The sequence below is a fragment of the Nannospalax galili genome, unplaced genomic scaffold, assembly GCF_000622305.1.
Source record: "Nannospalax galili isolate Female #2095 unplaced genomic scaffold, S.galili_v1.0 scaffold302, whole genome shotgun sequence".
In the NCBI taxonomy this organism is placed as follows: domain Eukaryota; kingdom Metazoa; phylum Chordata; class Mammalia; order Rodentia; family Spalacidae; genus Nannospalax; species Nannospalax galili.
In genome coordinates, this window is record NW_008350120.1 from 721,800 (window position 1) to 737,668 (window position 15,869).

A 15,869-nucleotide genomic window follows, 5' to 3' on the forward strand; every position below is an offset into this window, starting at 1 on the left:
ATCTGGTTTATAATAAATATTAATGATGAAAGAATCAAAACAGAAATCATACCTTAAGTTTTTGTTGACTAAAATAAAAAGTAGCAGAAGCAATTTGTTTGAAACCAGGTCTCCCTAAGTAGCACTATCAGACCTGGAACTCACCATGGAGACCAGGTTGGCCTTGAACTTGCAGCAATCCTCCTGCTTCTGCCTTCTGAGGGCTAGGATTACAAGTTCAAGCCACCAAGCCTAGCTGGCAAACCTTTGCAAAGTGTGAATTAGAGGAAATGGATCTGATAGATACAATATCCACAAAGGCAAGTTTCCAAATGAAGATGAACTTGGTTGACAAAAGAAGACTCCACTGAACAATAAAAATAACAATTCTGGGGATAAAACCTTCAACAAAATGAAGAAAAAAATGGAAGCAACCTGACTTGGCTGGGGAGGTACAGAAGGGTCCTGACCTTGGGTTTGAGGGTGTTATGACTGGTACTCCCTGTGTCTAAGTCAAGAGCCTGTGGAGAAACCTCTGTCTCTGGCTAAGTGGGTAACAGGAGAAGGCTGGCTAGCAGAAAACAGGCAGCTTCATGGACTGATCCTAGTGGAATCAATCATCTTCAGAGAGTGCACTCAGTCTGTACAACACACTGACACACGGACAGGGGCTGCTTCCTAGAAGAAGACACCCAATGGAGGTGAAGGGTCCAGTCAGGCTGGAGTCAAGATCAACAGCCAGAGTTCATGGAAGGTGTTTTCCCAGCATGCACAGCACCAAAGTGTGTGCATGCCTGAAATCCTAGCACTTGGGAGGCTGAGGCTGGAGACCTTGAGTTAGAGGCCAGCCTGGGACAGCACCAGACTTGCATGGTGAAGGGGGGAAGGGTCCTGCACTAGACTCACCAAGGATGATGAAATCCACAGAAGGAATAACTTTCCCACCCCAGGAACACTCCTAGACCTGAGCTGTTCCTCACTACCCCAGCTACTATAGGGTCTACTCTTATCAACTAGGGAAAACCAGCTGTCTTCATTACTGGAAGTCCTGCTTCTGCTTTCTTTCCAAACCTCTACTCCAAAACAGTCCTAGCACATCCCTACTTCATTCCCAGGACAAAGACCCTGCTCCTGGTCCTCCCTGGCCAGACACTCTTTTTTTCCAGAGCAGGTGTGGTGAAAGGTAGAAGAAATCCCAGGTCATTTCCTAAGAAGATGTAGCTGCCGGCTCCCTTTCCCAGTCCTCGGGTCACCAGAATGCTGGGTGCCATTATTGAATGGCTCCTTTGCAGGGTAGGACCTTCTCGGTTTGTGACTGTCAGTCCTGTTCCAGCTCATCCTCTGCTCATTCCTTTGAACATCACACAGTCACACTGCCACACTCCATCTGTAACTTGACATGCTGTAAGGAGTGTCCACATTTCTCTCCATTCTCCTCCTGACCCTCGGCATTCCTCACTCCACATAAACAGGAGGCCCTTCACTCCATTTCTGCCACTCAGAGCCCATCCCAGATCCGTGACAAGCTCAGGGCAGTTCCATGTTCCCATGATGCTCCAGACTCAGTTCCTATCATGGCAATGTTACCATCGCCAGGGGTGCCCTTGTGTGACCTTAAACTTTTCAGAATATTTTTTTCTTCAAGCCACTTGTTGAAGCATTGCAGGCCCATTGCTAACATCAGCAGTAATAAAGAATTACTAATCTTATTTTCAGATAATGAAAATGGAACTTCAGAATGATTAAATGATTTGCCTAAGTCACACAGACAGCTAGGGACATCGCACCATGGCCGGAATCTTGCTCTCCTAAATCTCCAAGTAACCCTCCTTCCATGATTTCCAATAAATTGCCTTCGCCTCCCCTCCCACTTGAAGTAACAGCTGTCTCTTGGTTGTCTCACCAGGTAAACAACTTTCTTATCAAATCCAAGTGTAGGCTTCATCTTTCACAAGTCACATAGACTCTAACCTAAATGCCGAAATTATCCCTACCATGTTCACAGAAGATTCCTAAAGTTGTTCAGGAGAGGACCACACACCAAGTTTCACATGGCCTTCAACAGGCAAATTCTCCCATTATTCCCAAGACAAATCCTACCACATCTTCCCGGCCCTTACTAGTTTGTGTGGTGTAATCTTAGCAGTTAGTGTTTCTTTTCTTTGAAAATGCATTTTCTGCTGGGTATAGTGGCACATGCCTTTAATCCCAGCACTCGGGAGGCAGAAGCAGGTGGATCTCTGTGAGTTCAAGGTCAGCCTGGTCCACATAGTGGCTACAGGGAGACCCTGTCTCAAAAAGACCAAAAAAAAAAAAAAAAAAAGAAAAAGAAAATGCATTTGACTTTGAAGCAGCGTAGTGACACACCTCTGTAACCTCTGCACTCAGGCAGCTGAGGCAGGAGGGTGGTAAGTTTAAGGCCAGCCTGGGCTACAAAGTAAGACTCTGTCTCCCAGTGGGGGTTTTCGGGGAGAGGACTGGAGATATAGCTCAGTGGAGTGCTTCCCTAGCATGCATGAGGCCCTGAGTTCGATCACCAACACTACATAAAACCATGCAAAAACAAAAAAGATGCATGGTGTGAGGTGGAAGCCAGCCAGATACATGAGACTCTGTCTCAAAAAAAGCAGGGTGAGGGGTGCATGGTGTGAGGTGGAAGCCAGCCAGATACATGAGACTCTGTCTCAAAAAAAGCAGGGTGAGGGGTCATGCTAGAGAGATGGCTCAGCACTAAAAGTGATTGCTACTCTTCCAGAAGACCTGAGTTCAGTTCCCAGTACCTATGTCAGATGGCTCATAACTCCAGCTCTAGGGATCCAATGCCCTCTTCCCACCAGGGTTTCCCCTTAATCCAGAAAGCCACTAGAGGTCGGCTCCTGCATTCTTTCTGGGCCAGGCAGACTGGCTTGTTTTCCCCTGCCCAAGTCCTCTTCTTTTGCAATGTCAGCACCCCGGGGCTTCTTTAGGGCCTTGTTTCTCCCCGTCTGTCCTGTATCTGGTGGGCCTGTCAATTCCATTTCTCTGAGTTCCTGAGTGCACGTTGGCCTGTGGCTGGATGCAACCAATCACAATACTTTATCTATCTCTTGAGGACATGTGTCATCCTCGGGAAACACACACACACACACACACACACACACACACACACACACACACACACACAAAAATCCATAGAGAAAGCTGAGGGCAGCCCAAGCCTACCTCCCAACCTCTCTCTAGGTGGAAGAAGCTACCTTAAGGAGAGAAAGACAGAGCGAGGAGCCAGGCTGGGGGTGAGGAAGGAACACTGAACATCACTTGCATTTCTGGATCTACTCAGGAACTTTGCAGTTACATTAATCAGTAAATCTCCACTTTGGCTTAAATAAGAGTTGAGCTACCATCGCAAGTAGCCCAAGGGGTCTGACTCAATGCAGCAATGGTGGCCTGATTTCCAGACACATGAGGCTCTCCACTGGAGGCCAACAGCACTCCCATCCAAAACAATACCACCCTGTTTCCTGGAGCTGTTCATCACACTACCACATCTGAAACTCATTTGGACTTTAAACATCTCTGTAATCCACCAGAGTGTAGATTAGTTTCATCCAATCAGTGTCTTTACTCCTAACATTAAACTGAAACAGGCATATAAGAGACTGGGGAGTCCGGGCAAGGGGGAATGGAAAAGAACAGGATCCACGGGGCACAGCAGAGAGCATCAGGTCAAAATACGAGCCAGGGAAACTAAACGGAAGAAGAGCCAGGTACAGAGGTGGGTGTGGTGGGCCACACCTATAATCCTAGTACCTGAGAGGCTGAGGCAGGATGATCGTGGTTCAGGGTCAGCTTGGGTTACATACTGAGACTGTTCCCCCAAAAAAACAAAGAGAAAAAAGCCAAAGACAAATTGGAACGCTTCCTGTGTTAGACTCAGCACAAGGTTCTTGTCTGTTGTTCCCTTACAATGTTCTCAGATGACTGTGCTGCCTCCACCATCACCCCAGAAATATCTGACCCTTGCCTATGCCATCCCCAGTAAAGAGATCTCTCACAGCTGAACTCTATGGAAAGTTCCCCACCTATTCATAGAGCAAGAACAATGATGATCTCTCCTTCCTTCCCTTCCTTTCTTCTGTCCTTCCTTTTGTCCTTCCTTCCTTCCTTCCTTCCTTCCTTCCTTCCTTCCTTCCTTCCTCCTTTCCTTCCTTCCTTCCTCCTTTCAAGACAGGGTATCATGTAGCCCCAGGATGGCCTCAAACTTACTATGTAACCAAGGATGACCTTGAACTTCTGACTCTCCTGCCTCTATCTCCCCAGCACTGGGATTAGACGCATGCACCACCACACTTGGTTTTATGTGGGTCTGGGCATCTAACTCGGGCTTCATATGTGCTAGGCAAGCAATCTACCAACTGAGCTGCGTCCCCAAGCCTTCCAACAATCCTTTCTCAATATCCACTAACTCCAAGATTCTGTACAAAGGCCTTTTCATTTACCTGGTAACTCTGAGGTAAACATGGCCCTCATTTCCCTGGTGAAGACCACGGGCTGCACAGGCTGGTTCTTGGCTATGCTCTACAAAGAGGCACTGAGCTCTGTTCTCAGTTTTCTCAGGCAAAGCCTGTCCTTGCTAACATTCAGCATGAAGAGACTGAATTCCAATGTTGCCCAACATAAAAATGGGTGACAACAGGGAGACCAGGCACAACTCCATAAGCAGCTTCTCTGGCCCAGTGCCACCTCCCTCACCAGCTAACACCAGTCACAACTGATCCCATGTCTTTGGCCTAGATGACAATCTTCCCGTTTCTCAACTGCTTCTCTCTCTCTCTCATTTCACATGCCAGCTATGCACAGCCATAGCCTGGTTCCACCTCCCCAGTCCCTGATGACAAGGCCTTGCTCTCCCTAAGACCCACAGTGCACATATCAGCTCGCCTCCACCTCCTCCATGACCACTCCACACTGGGACACACAGACTTCTCCAAGCCTGTTACTGTTTCCCTTTTCCTTTTTTAAATAAAGGAACAATTCATCAACAAAGGTATTCATTTTAAAAATATTATATTAAGAGTGGCTGTTCTGGCCTCCATCTGGCTTAGATGCTGAGAACCCAGCAGACTGCCTGAGAGTGCCTGGATCCATCTCTACGTGGTATAGATGGAATCCCACTCAAACTTGCCAACAACCCATGGTAAATAGTTGATGCAGATACCTGAAAGTTCAGTGCCTTGCCACAAGGAACTTTGGGGAAGAGGTTGGCAGAAAAGAATGTAAGAGCCAGAGGAAGGGATGGAGTGTTAACTGGAAATGTCCTCTGACCACTATGCCGGCAAGGTATAGTCACACCTCCTTCCCACACTCATCAAGAAGTCGAGGGGGGAGTCAGTTACCCCTCTGACCAAATCAATCGACCTTAGCTGCATGTGGGGGGAGGGGCAAAGGATATATAAGCCAAGAACACCAAGAGGCACCTCTCTCACCATTTTGTGCAGCTGTCTGTCAGGAGGTCACAGGACCTGTATTTGAGTGTGGACTTCATGGCACAGCTGTAAATGCAGGGGGCCTACTCTTCTGTAAATAAACCACTCCCCTATGCTCTGTTAAAAAACATGTTTTGCTTTTTTTTTTTATTAAAGATGGACATGGTGGCACACACCTTTAATTCCAGCACTTGGGAGGCAGAGGCAGGTGGATCTCTGTGAGTCTGAGGTCAGCCTGGCCTACATAGTGAGTTCCAGGTCAGCTGGGGCTACAGGGAGACCTTGTCTCAAAAAGATCAAGAAAAAAAATTATTATTTTTCTTTTATGTGTACGAGTGTACTGCCTGCATGTATGTAAGTGCACCTGTATTGTGCATAAGGTCAGAAGAGGGTGTCGGATCCCCTGAAACTGGAGTTATGGACAGTTATTAGCCGACATGTGGGTATTGGGATTCAAATATGGGTCTTCTTGCAAAAATAGCCTGTGCTCTTAACCACTGAGCCATCTCTCCAGCTCCCTTATTATTTTTATTTTCTATGTGTATGGATGTTTTGCCTGCATGTATATGTGCACCACATGCATGCAATGCCTGTGGAGACCAGAAGAGGGCATCAGAGCTCCTGGAACTGGAGTTACAGATGGTTGTGAGCTGCCATGTGGGTGCTGGGAACCAAACCTGGGTCCTCAGCAAGAGTAGCAAGTGTTCTTAGCCACTGAGCACCTCTTCAGTCCTGACCTCACCATTTTAATATATTTTCATTTTCTTTCTTTTTTCTTTCTTTTTTTTTTTTTTTTGGTCTTTTTGAGACAGGGTCTCCCTGTAGCCCCAGCTGTCCTGGAACTCACTATGTAGACCAGGCTGGCCTTGAACTCACAGAGATCTGCCTGCCTCTGCCTCCTAAATGCTGGGATTAAAGGTGTGCCACCACGCCCAGCCTTATTTTCTTTTTTTTTTTTAAGGAGGCTATTCTTTTTTTAAAAATTTTATTATTTAAAAAAAATTTATTATTTTTATTTTATGTGTACGAGTGTGTTGCCTGCATGTGTGTAAGTAAGTGCACCATGTTATGCAATGCCCACAGAGATCAGAAGAAGGCATCGGATTGCCCCGGAACTGGAGTTATGGATGGTTGTTAGCCACCATGTGGGTGCTGGGAATCGAACCCTGGTCCTCTGCAAGAGCAGTCAGTGCTCTTAACTGCTGAGCCCTCTTTCCAGCCCCTTCATTTTCATTTTTATTTTCTGTGTATTAGTATTTTGCCTGCAACACACGCATGCAATGCCTGTGGAGGTCAGAAGAGGGCACCAGAGCTCCTGAAACTGGATTTACGGAGTTCTTAGTCACCATGCCGGTGCTGGGAACCAAACCTGGGTCCTCTGCAAGAACAGCCAGTGCTCTTAACTGCAGAGCCCTCTCTTCAGTCCGCATACCACCATCTTTAAAAAAAATGAATAAACTTGGGCTGAAGAGATGGCTCAGTGGTTAAGAGCACTGGCTGCTCTTGCAGAGAACTGGGGTTCAAATCCCAGCACCCACGTAGTGGCTAATAGTCATCCTTAACTCCAGTTCCAGGGGATCTGACACCCTCTTCTGACCTTTGCAGGCATTGTATGACACTGGTGTACTTACATCCATGTAGACAATACACTCATACACATAAAATAAAAATAATAAAACAAATATTTTTTAAATGAATAAACTTAAAAAGTAAACTCAGGTACATTAAAAACTAAACAGAATTGTAGACCTGGAAACAAGCTTAAAGGCCACCTAATTCAAACCCCTAACTTTACTGATGAGGGTGCAAAGAGGTGATTTAGCCAAGATCACTAAGTTAAATCTGTGGAGAATCTCTGTGCAGGTCATGGAACTCCAGCACGCAGCTCTGTTCACCTTCTCTCTCAGGATAACTACATCTTCTATGTCCGTAGAACCCCACGCAGAGTTCTATCTTTTCCGTGATCCCGTTATAACCCCACCTTCATGTCTGCCGTTACCCGAGGTCAGAAATGCCTACTTGTCTGAGTCCTAGTTTTTGTACAGTGCTTTCTGCTCATGGCCCAGTCTCCAGGGTTCCCACAGCCCTGCCTCTAACTCTGTTACAGAAGGCCCACTCCTCTCCTCCAAAGCCAGTGAAAAGACCCGGATTCATGCTCTGACTAGCACCTGGCTGTGTCTCCCCAGATATCTCAATTCAGGCCGCTTAGACCATTTTTTTCCTTCCTGTACCTGCCTTTTTCTCAAGCACCCCAATACTCCCTCCACATTCCTTTAGCTGGTAACTCACCCAGCATATTCACATTTCCAGAGAAGGTCTCCAGCCGCTGCTCTCCAGCTTAGGAACCCAGGTCCCCTCAGGTCTATGCACACGGCCTGCAGCAGAGCTCCATCCCTCACACTGCTTCATGCACAGCTGTTCCCTTCCCGAACCCAGCGGAGGCACAGATCTAGATAGATTTCTTTCCTTCTTTGTACATCTACCCTGCCACATTTCCCATTTCTATTTCTTAATGGCAGATCGGTTCCATGGGAAAGATCTGACTCTCCCCAGTATCTGCAGAACCTTGTCTGTAACTTTCTCACGCAGACTTTATCTAAAACACTGAGCTCATGACACTATTATGTTCCCCCTTCTTTCCAACTAAAATATTTCTTATTATTCTTTTTTTTTTAAAAAAAGATTTATTTGGGGTTGGAGAGATGACTCAGTAGTTAAGAGCACTGGTTGCTCTTGCAGAGGACCTGGGTTCAGTTTCTAGCACCCATATGGTAGTAACAGCCATCTATAATTCCAATTCCAGGGGATCTTACGCCCTCTTCTGGCCTCCACAGGCATTGCAGGCATGAGCGCACTTAGGCAAAATGCTCACACATAAAATATAAATAAATAAATTTATTTTATGTATATGAGTGTTTATTTATTTATTTTATTCTATGTGTATGAGTGTATTGCCTGCATATATGTGAGTGCACCTGTGTCGTGCAATGCCCCGGAGGTCAGAAGAGGGTCCCGGATTCCCCTAGAACTGGAGTTAAGGATGGTTCGTAGCCACCATGTGGGTGCTGGGAATTGAACCCAGGTCTTCTCCAAGAGCAGTCAGTGCTCCCAACCACTGAGCCATCTCTCCAGCTCCTCTTACTATTATTCTTAATTTTTCTGGAGGGGGACAGGGTCTCATGTAGCTCAGGCTGGCCTTGAACTCCTGATCTTCCTGCCTCCATACTAGGCCATTTCCCAGTCACTATTCTTTTCTTTTTTAAATTTTATGTGTATGAGTGTATTGTTGGCATATGTGTAAGTGCACCCATGTTGTGCAATGCCTGCAGAGGTCAGAAGAGGGCATCAGGTTCCTTGGAATGGAGCTACAAATGGTTGTCAACCACCATGTGGGTGCTGGGACTCGAACCCCGGTCCTCTGCAAGAGCAGTTAGTGCTCCTAACCACTGAGCCATCTCTCCAGTCACCCCCCTAGCACTGTTCTAATTACTTCCCCTCCCATTATTCCAGCATGCCTTCCTGCCCAATACTCTGAATGTAAGAATTCTTCTCCTAGTCATCTATAATATGTATCTCCATATTCGCATGTGCCACTGCAGAGATTGCCCCTCTCCGAATATGACTCAAGGCATCCCAGCTCCATTACAATCCTCCCAATAGAATTCTACACCGGTGTCAGGCATGATGAGACTTGGTCCCAAAAAAGGAACATTGTCCTCTGGTCACATTGAGACTCGCCATTCCTTGGGGGCACTGTGAACCCCCCCTCCCCGCCGGCAAGCAGATAAAGACTTCCAGCCCCATCTCAGATGAATGCTCTAGCTGTATAGTATAAAGTACATGGTTTTATATCTGAGGCCAATTATGTTAAAATACAGCTATCAGGGGCTGGAGAGATGGTAAGAGCACATACTGTTCTTATAGACTACTCAAGTTCAGTTCCCAACACCCATGTCCAGCAGCACATGACTTCCTGTAACTCCAGCTCCAGGGGCTCCAACACCCTCTTCTGGCCTCCACAGGCATTGCACTTGTGTACACATATCCACATATAGACACACACATATACATGTAATTAAAAATACAAATTCTTAGGCGGGGTGTGGTAGTACATGCCTTTAATCCCAGTACTTGGGAGGCAGAGGCAGGCAGATGTCTTTGAGTTCAAGGCCAGCCTGGTCTACATGGTAAGTGTGAGTTTCAGGCCAGCTGGGGCTACAGGGAGACCCTGTCTCAAAATAATAAATAAATAAATAAATAAATAAATAAATAAATAAATAAATAAATCCAGCATGGTCTACACATCAAGTGTTAGGCTAATTAAGGTTACATAGTAAGACCCACTCTCCAAAACAAAACAAAACCTAAACACACACACACACACACAAATCACCTCAATGAAAACTTTTGATCCAGATGAGAAAAATTAAAGCCTAGTAAGTTAAGTGAGTGACTCCAAAAGTCTTGAACCTTACTAGGCCTATAACAGACACACAATAAAACATTCTCTGAAGCAGGCGACTTGTCAGAATCACACAGCTAATGAGTGACAAAGCGAGGCTTGAACCCACATGTCAAAACTGCTAAATAAATCTTCCTCCAATCACGTTAAGCTAATGCAGCATTTGTCTTTTTTAGTTTTTAAATTTATATTTACTCGTGTGTGTGTGTGTGTGTGTGTGTGTGTGTGTGTGTGTACCCATGTGGAGGGCAGAGGACAACTTTCAGGAGTCAGTTCTCTCCTATTGTGTGGGTCCCACCTCTCCAGTCTAACACTTGTCTTTAAAGAGTCAGTGGAGGGCTGGGGCTGTAGTTCAATTGATGGAGTGCTAGCCTAGCATACAAGAAAACCATGAATTTAATTCCCAGCCCTGAATGAAACTGGGAGAGGCAGCACACACGTGTAATCCCAGCACTTGGGAGGTGGAGGCAGAAGGATCAGCAGTTTAAGGTTATCACATAGTGAGTTTGAGGCTAGTCTGAGATATAAGACATCCTGTCTTAAAAGAAAAAAAAAAAAAGGGAAGAAGTCTGGCTGGGGGTGGTGGCGCACGCCTTTAATCCCAGCACTTGGGAAGCAGAGGCAGGCAGATCTCTGTGAGTTCAAGGCCAGCCTGGTCTATATAGTGAGTTCCAGGACAGCTGGGGATACAGGGAGACCCTGTCTCAAAAAGACCCCCCCCCCAAAAAAAAAGAAGTCAGTAAGCTGAGTAGGGTGGTTCATGCCTGTAATCCATCCCAACACTTGGGAGGCTAAGGCAGAAGGAGTGCTGTGAGTTTGAGGCCACCCTGGGCTACACAGTGAGTTCCAGGCCAGCCTGGGATACAGAATGAGACTGTTTTAAAAGACAAAGCAAAACAAAAAGTCAATGGAGTAAGACCTCTTATGTGCTCTCTCAAAAGTTATAGGAAAATATACTCTGTGTCTTTGTCACCCAAAAAAACAATCTCTATCTTGTTTCTAACAACAGAAGTTTCTGGTTCCAAATCACATCATTATTTCATGTTTTCCTCTCATAGCAAATATCATATCTTGACAGTCATAATGGGCACCTATTCAGAAATTAATTAATGGTCATCTAAAATGTTCCCTAGCTACAATCGGGTGCGTAGCTTACAGCAATCAGCCCTTGAATATCATCCTCCTCTGAAGTTTCCTGGTCTCCTGCATGATTACCATTATTACCACAATCTCGCTTTGAAAATTAGCAAATCCTTACCTGTTCAGCCTTTAAAAATAGTCCTCACTGTATGACATCTCTTAGGCTGGTCCCATCACACTCTCTTAACTACAAATGTTTTCATTTGTCCACAGTGCTCACGATAGGCATCATCTCTCACGTCAGTCTCTCCTGTGTTTTAATCACCCATCCAACAGTTATTTATGGAGTAACCACTGTGCCTGAATGCTTAAGCTTTTGCATTCAAGTAGTCCAGCCTTTTCTCCCCTGAGCCGACCATTTCTTCAAATATTCTCCGTTTGAAGTCTTCGCCTGCCTTCTCTTACACAACAGTTCCTTCCGCCACTCCCCCAGCATACAGCCTCCTCTTCAGACATTGTCTCTCTACCGGACAGCTGCTCCACATCTCACACACAGGTCAGCTGGGAGTACCTTAAGATCCCCAAGACCATCTCTGCTCATTCCCAGTTGGGGCTGAATTTTGGTGTTTCCGGTCATCAGAGCTTACTGGTGTCTCTCCAGGGCTCTTGGGATGCTGGGGGCCTTTCTGCCCTCATCTCCTTTCTCCATCACTTTCACATGACTGCTCCTACAACTCTCCAGGTATGTTATGTTGATATGGTCACCAGCAGCCTCTGAAACTCCGCTAGTCTTAAGTGAGCTATGCTTGGCATGTAGAATACACACTGAACTTCAAAGACAGCGTGAAAAAAGGACGTAAAATATCTCATTCTAATGCTTATGTGGATTAATGCTGAAATGATAATATTTTGGGTATATTTGGTTAAGTGGCATTATCATTAATCTCGCTGACTTCTTTTATCTTTTTTTTTTTTTTTTTTTTTTTTTTTTTTTTTACCGTTTCTTTTTTTTTTTTTTTTTTTTTTTTTTTTTTTTTTTTGGTCTTCTTTGAGACAGGGTCTCTCTGCAGCCCCAGCTGGCCTGGAACTCACTATGTAGACCAGGCTGGCCTTGAACTCACAGAGATCCGTCTGCCTCTGCCTCTCAAGTGCTGGGATTAAAGGCATGCGCCACCACGCCCGGCCTCTTTTATCTTTTTAATGTGGGTAATGAAATCTTTTAAGTTACATGTCAGTATATGGTTTGTATTATATTTCTAGCAACCAGCTCTCATTAACTTTGTTTTTCTGTTGATTCATATGTGTGTATACATGTATGGTATGTGTGGTATATGTATGTATAATGTGTGTTTGTGTGGTATGTTTGGTGTATTTATGTGTGATATGTATGTGTGATATGTGTGGTATGTGTGGTGTGTGTGTTGTGTGTGTGGTGTATGCATGTGGTGTGTGTGGTGCATGTGTGTGTATGCTGTGTGTTTTTGTGCTTTGTGTGTGGTGTGGGGGTGTGTTTATGTATGCTCTGTGTGTGCGCATTGCTTCAGTTAGAACCCAAGGCCTCACCATGTTCCGCAGCCATTCCACCACCAAGCTCACACCCACCCTGTTGATTCACCCTTCAGTCCTTCTCCATCCACGTTCTCCCTCGCCTCTTCACTGCCCCTGCAGGGCTGTCCCCAGTGTGCCCCACTGCTCTTCACACTCCAACCCCAGAGTTCTTTTCAATCTACCACACGATCAAACTATAAAGACATTCTGGGCTTTTTTCTTCATCAATTCTCAGAGAGACTGCTATCATTCTTAACTCCTAGCAAGTTGAAAAAAAAGTTCCTGTAATCCCCAACAAATATAACTTCATTATTCAAACAGGCCTATCTTCACTATAAGTTTCCTCTATCTTTCTTTTTCCTTAAACAGGACTTCAGGTAGCCTAGGCTGTCCTCAGACTCCTCAATATGTCCCTGAGGATGACTTTGAACTCCTGATCCTCCTGCTTCCACTTCCCAAGTGCTGGAATTACGGGTATGTACCACCACGCTCCATTCTTCTATAGGGTCACTTAAAGGGGCCAGTAGTTACAAAACATTCAACAAGTGTAAATGAGCAATAACTTCAGTCCAGTGTCAGGCACTCCCACCAGGAAAGCAACGCTCCCTCGGTCACTGTGGAGACTGAAACCTTCCCAGCTGTGTTCTACCTGGGAGGTTTCGGTCTTCATATTCACAGCAGAGAGCTCTCTTCTTTACCCCAAGTACTCTAAGAGAATCCCTAGGTAGAGTGTCCCTTTTCCCATCACCCTTAGTGGCCATATGCAGCCACTCCCCAAATGGATTTTATGCCTAGCATTTCTATAACTATATTTTCTTTCTATAACCACCTCAGGGAAAACCCACTACTGGGAAGGTAGGTGAGTAATTTTCGAGGGAGGACTGGGAAAGCGGTCCTGAAGGGGATGAGAGGTGTGAGCCCCAGGCCAGGACCTTAGCCTTGTTACCCGCAGCCATTCCTCTGAAGCCTGCCTGCCACACTGCTCTGCAGTACCCACGGAGATCCCATTACAGAGCTTCCCAGGCTGGGGCACAGCACCTGTCCAAACCACCCCTCAGTAAGATCTGCCCCCATTATGTTGCCAACAGAGCCCCTTTCCTGAACACCGAGAGCAACACACAGTCTCTCTCTCCCGTTTTTTTTAGTGAAGTTGTTCACTTTTAATTTAGCCCAGTCCAGAGACCCTCTTCCCACAGACAGCCCTCTCCAAGATCTTTCCAGACTACAACTCTCTCTTTGCCCCTTTTCCTCTATTTTCAGTATTTCTCTTCTGTTCTTTGCCTCTATTCATATTTGGTTTGCTAGCCTTAGGTCTGTGCAGGTAAAGAACCCAGGACCTGGCAGTGTGCGGACAGGGTGTTTGTTCTCCTGTGTTGGGCACGTCCCCACCCACCAGCTCTCTACCTGCGGTCACTGCCACTCTTGGCTTTCTTGGGTGTGCCTGTCTCTGCCTCCAGGTCCCATGGCCTCCTTGGCATGTCTTTGACAGACTGCCCTGCTTTCCTTTCTGCTTTAGAACCATCCTAATCCTTCCTCTGTAGGCTGTTCTTGCTACTTCCACCCACCCTACTCCCCCCATCCCCTGCCATGCCATGCCCTCTTGTCCTGAAGACACTGTCTCCCCTCTCAGGTGTTAGTCCTCTGTTTAGGGTCTTCCTGACTTCAAGTCACAGATCCTCCTGAGCCAACTAGGTTTGAAAAGTAATCAGCAACAGCTGAATTTCTAAAGCCAAAATGCCAGACTAAACAGAAAAGAAGAGAAAAGACAGGCTCCTTGGCATCTGAAAGAGTGATCAGCCCTTTTGGGCAGGTTCAGGAAAGACCTGTCATCAGGAATGGCCTGCCCTGGCCAAGGACTCTGGGATCCTTCTTGGCTCTGCTGTGGTCAGCCGCCAGGCCTTCAGGTATTTCTACCTGCTAAACTAGGTGCAGAGGTGGACCAGAGCGGCGTTAAGTGAAGCTCTCTACAAGGGCATATGGCCCCCTATTTTTTTTAAAATAGGACCACCAAGTTGCATATGTCTTGGGTCTCAGCACACCTGAATCTGCCTTTGCAGCTCTACCCGGCTGGGGACCGGGCAGGAGAGAGGGAGAGAGAGAGAGAGAGAGAGAGAGAGAGAGAGAGAGAGAGAGAGAGAGAGAGAGATCGAGAGAGAGAGATCTAAGGGCATGGATTCTGATGAGGGTTTGTTTGCAAACCCTTCCTGTGTGGAGAAGGCTTCCTTCCAGGAAGAACCCAGAGCTCTTGTATCAGCTGACTTAGAGCCAGATTCTCAACTCTGGGTCCTTAGGCCACACCCAACTCAGCCACCCTTTAGGATCTCTGGTCTTCCTAGTCAGCCCTGAGCCCGCACCCTACCTGCTTCTTCAATGCTTAGGTCTAAACCTGCGAATTTGGGAGTGACCTCTACTAAGGTGAATTCACAGACCCTCGCTTCGCCCTGCATCCGCAGAGCCCATGCGGGCCATCTGAGTTTTGGAGGTCGATACAGACCACGCCCCACCACCACCTCCACTTACTAAACTGACAACTGCCCCAACTGTCATCATGGGGTCCTGCAGGTATCCCACCCCCAGGAGTCCCACCTTTGAAAGGAGAAAGATGAAGGAATTCTGCAAAGGAGACAGGGTCGAGGTTTGAGGACTAGAATTCTGGGAGAAAAGGCACTCTTTTGGGAGCGTGCTGCTGGCGAGGCTCCAGGCGCTCGAGGGACAGAGCAGGCTCGGTCCTGCGGCCTGGAGATGCGATTCTTGGAACTGAACTGGAGACAGTTCGCCTGAACCCGCGTGCGATCAGGGGTCTGTGGCACGCCAGGGCTCCAAGCAGGTTTCGGCCTGGGGACGTCCTGATAGACCCGCCTCCCGCCCAGCAGCCTCCTCGGCCCTGGCACTTACCCGGCAGACTTGGGAAAGTCTCTGCGAAGTGCGGCGGCGGGGGCGGCGGGGGCTCTGCCACTTTCTCCCGGGCCGGCAGCAGCTCGTCCGCTTCCAGCGCGCCCTCCGCGCGACGGCCGCCGGGCTCCGAGTTGTTCCGCGCGGCAGCGGAGGAGGCGGTGGCGGCGGCGAGCTCCGGGGGCCCGTAGAAGGCGTCGGGCGGCTCCGCGAAGCTGGGCAGCGCGGTGGTCAGCGCCACCATCGAGGGCACCGCCTGGCCCAGCCCCGCGCAGAAGGTGTTGGTCAGGCGGCCGGCGAACGAGGCCAGCGGGGCCAGGGGCGGGAGGCCGGCGGGCAGCGGGGCGGGGGCCAGCGCCTGCGGCAGCACGAGCGGCCGGTAGGGCATGAACATCGGGTAGCCGGTGTAGAGCAAGTGGCCGGCGCGCGGCGGCGGCGGCCCG

At 47.5% G+C, this 15,869-nt stretch overlaps 1 protein-coding gene across 1 annotated transcript in view; it reads right to left on the reverse strand.

Moving 5' to 3' along the window:
• The window catches only part of Gbx1 (gastrulation brain homeobox 1), a 21,622-nt gene extending 5,759 nt beyond the window's left edge, over positions 1 to 15,863 (reverse strand). The window contains exon 1 of the mRNA XM_008847224.1: positions 15,430 to 15,863. Coding sequence (XP_008845446.1) covers positions 15,430 to 15,820 — 391 coding nt within the window. The 5' untranslated portion in view covers positions 15,821 to 15,863. The remainder of the gene's footprint in view (positions 1 to 15,429) is intronic.
• Positions 15,864 to 15,869: the final 6 nt, after the last annotated feature.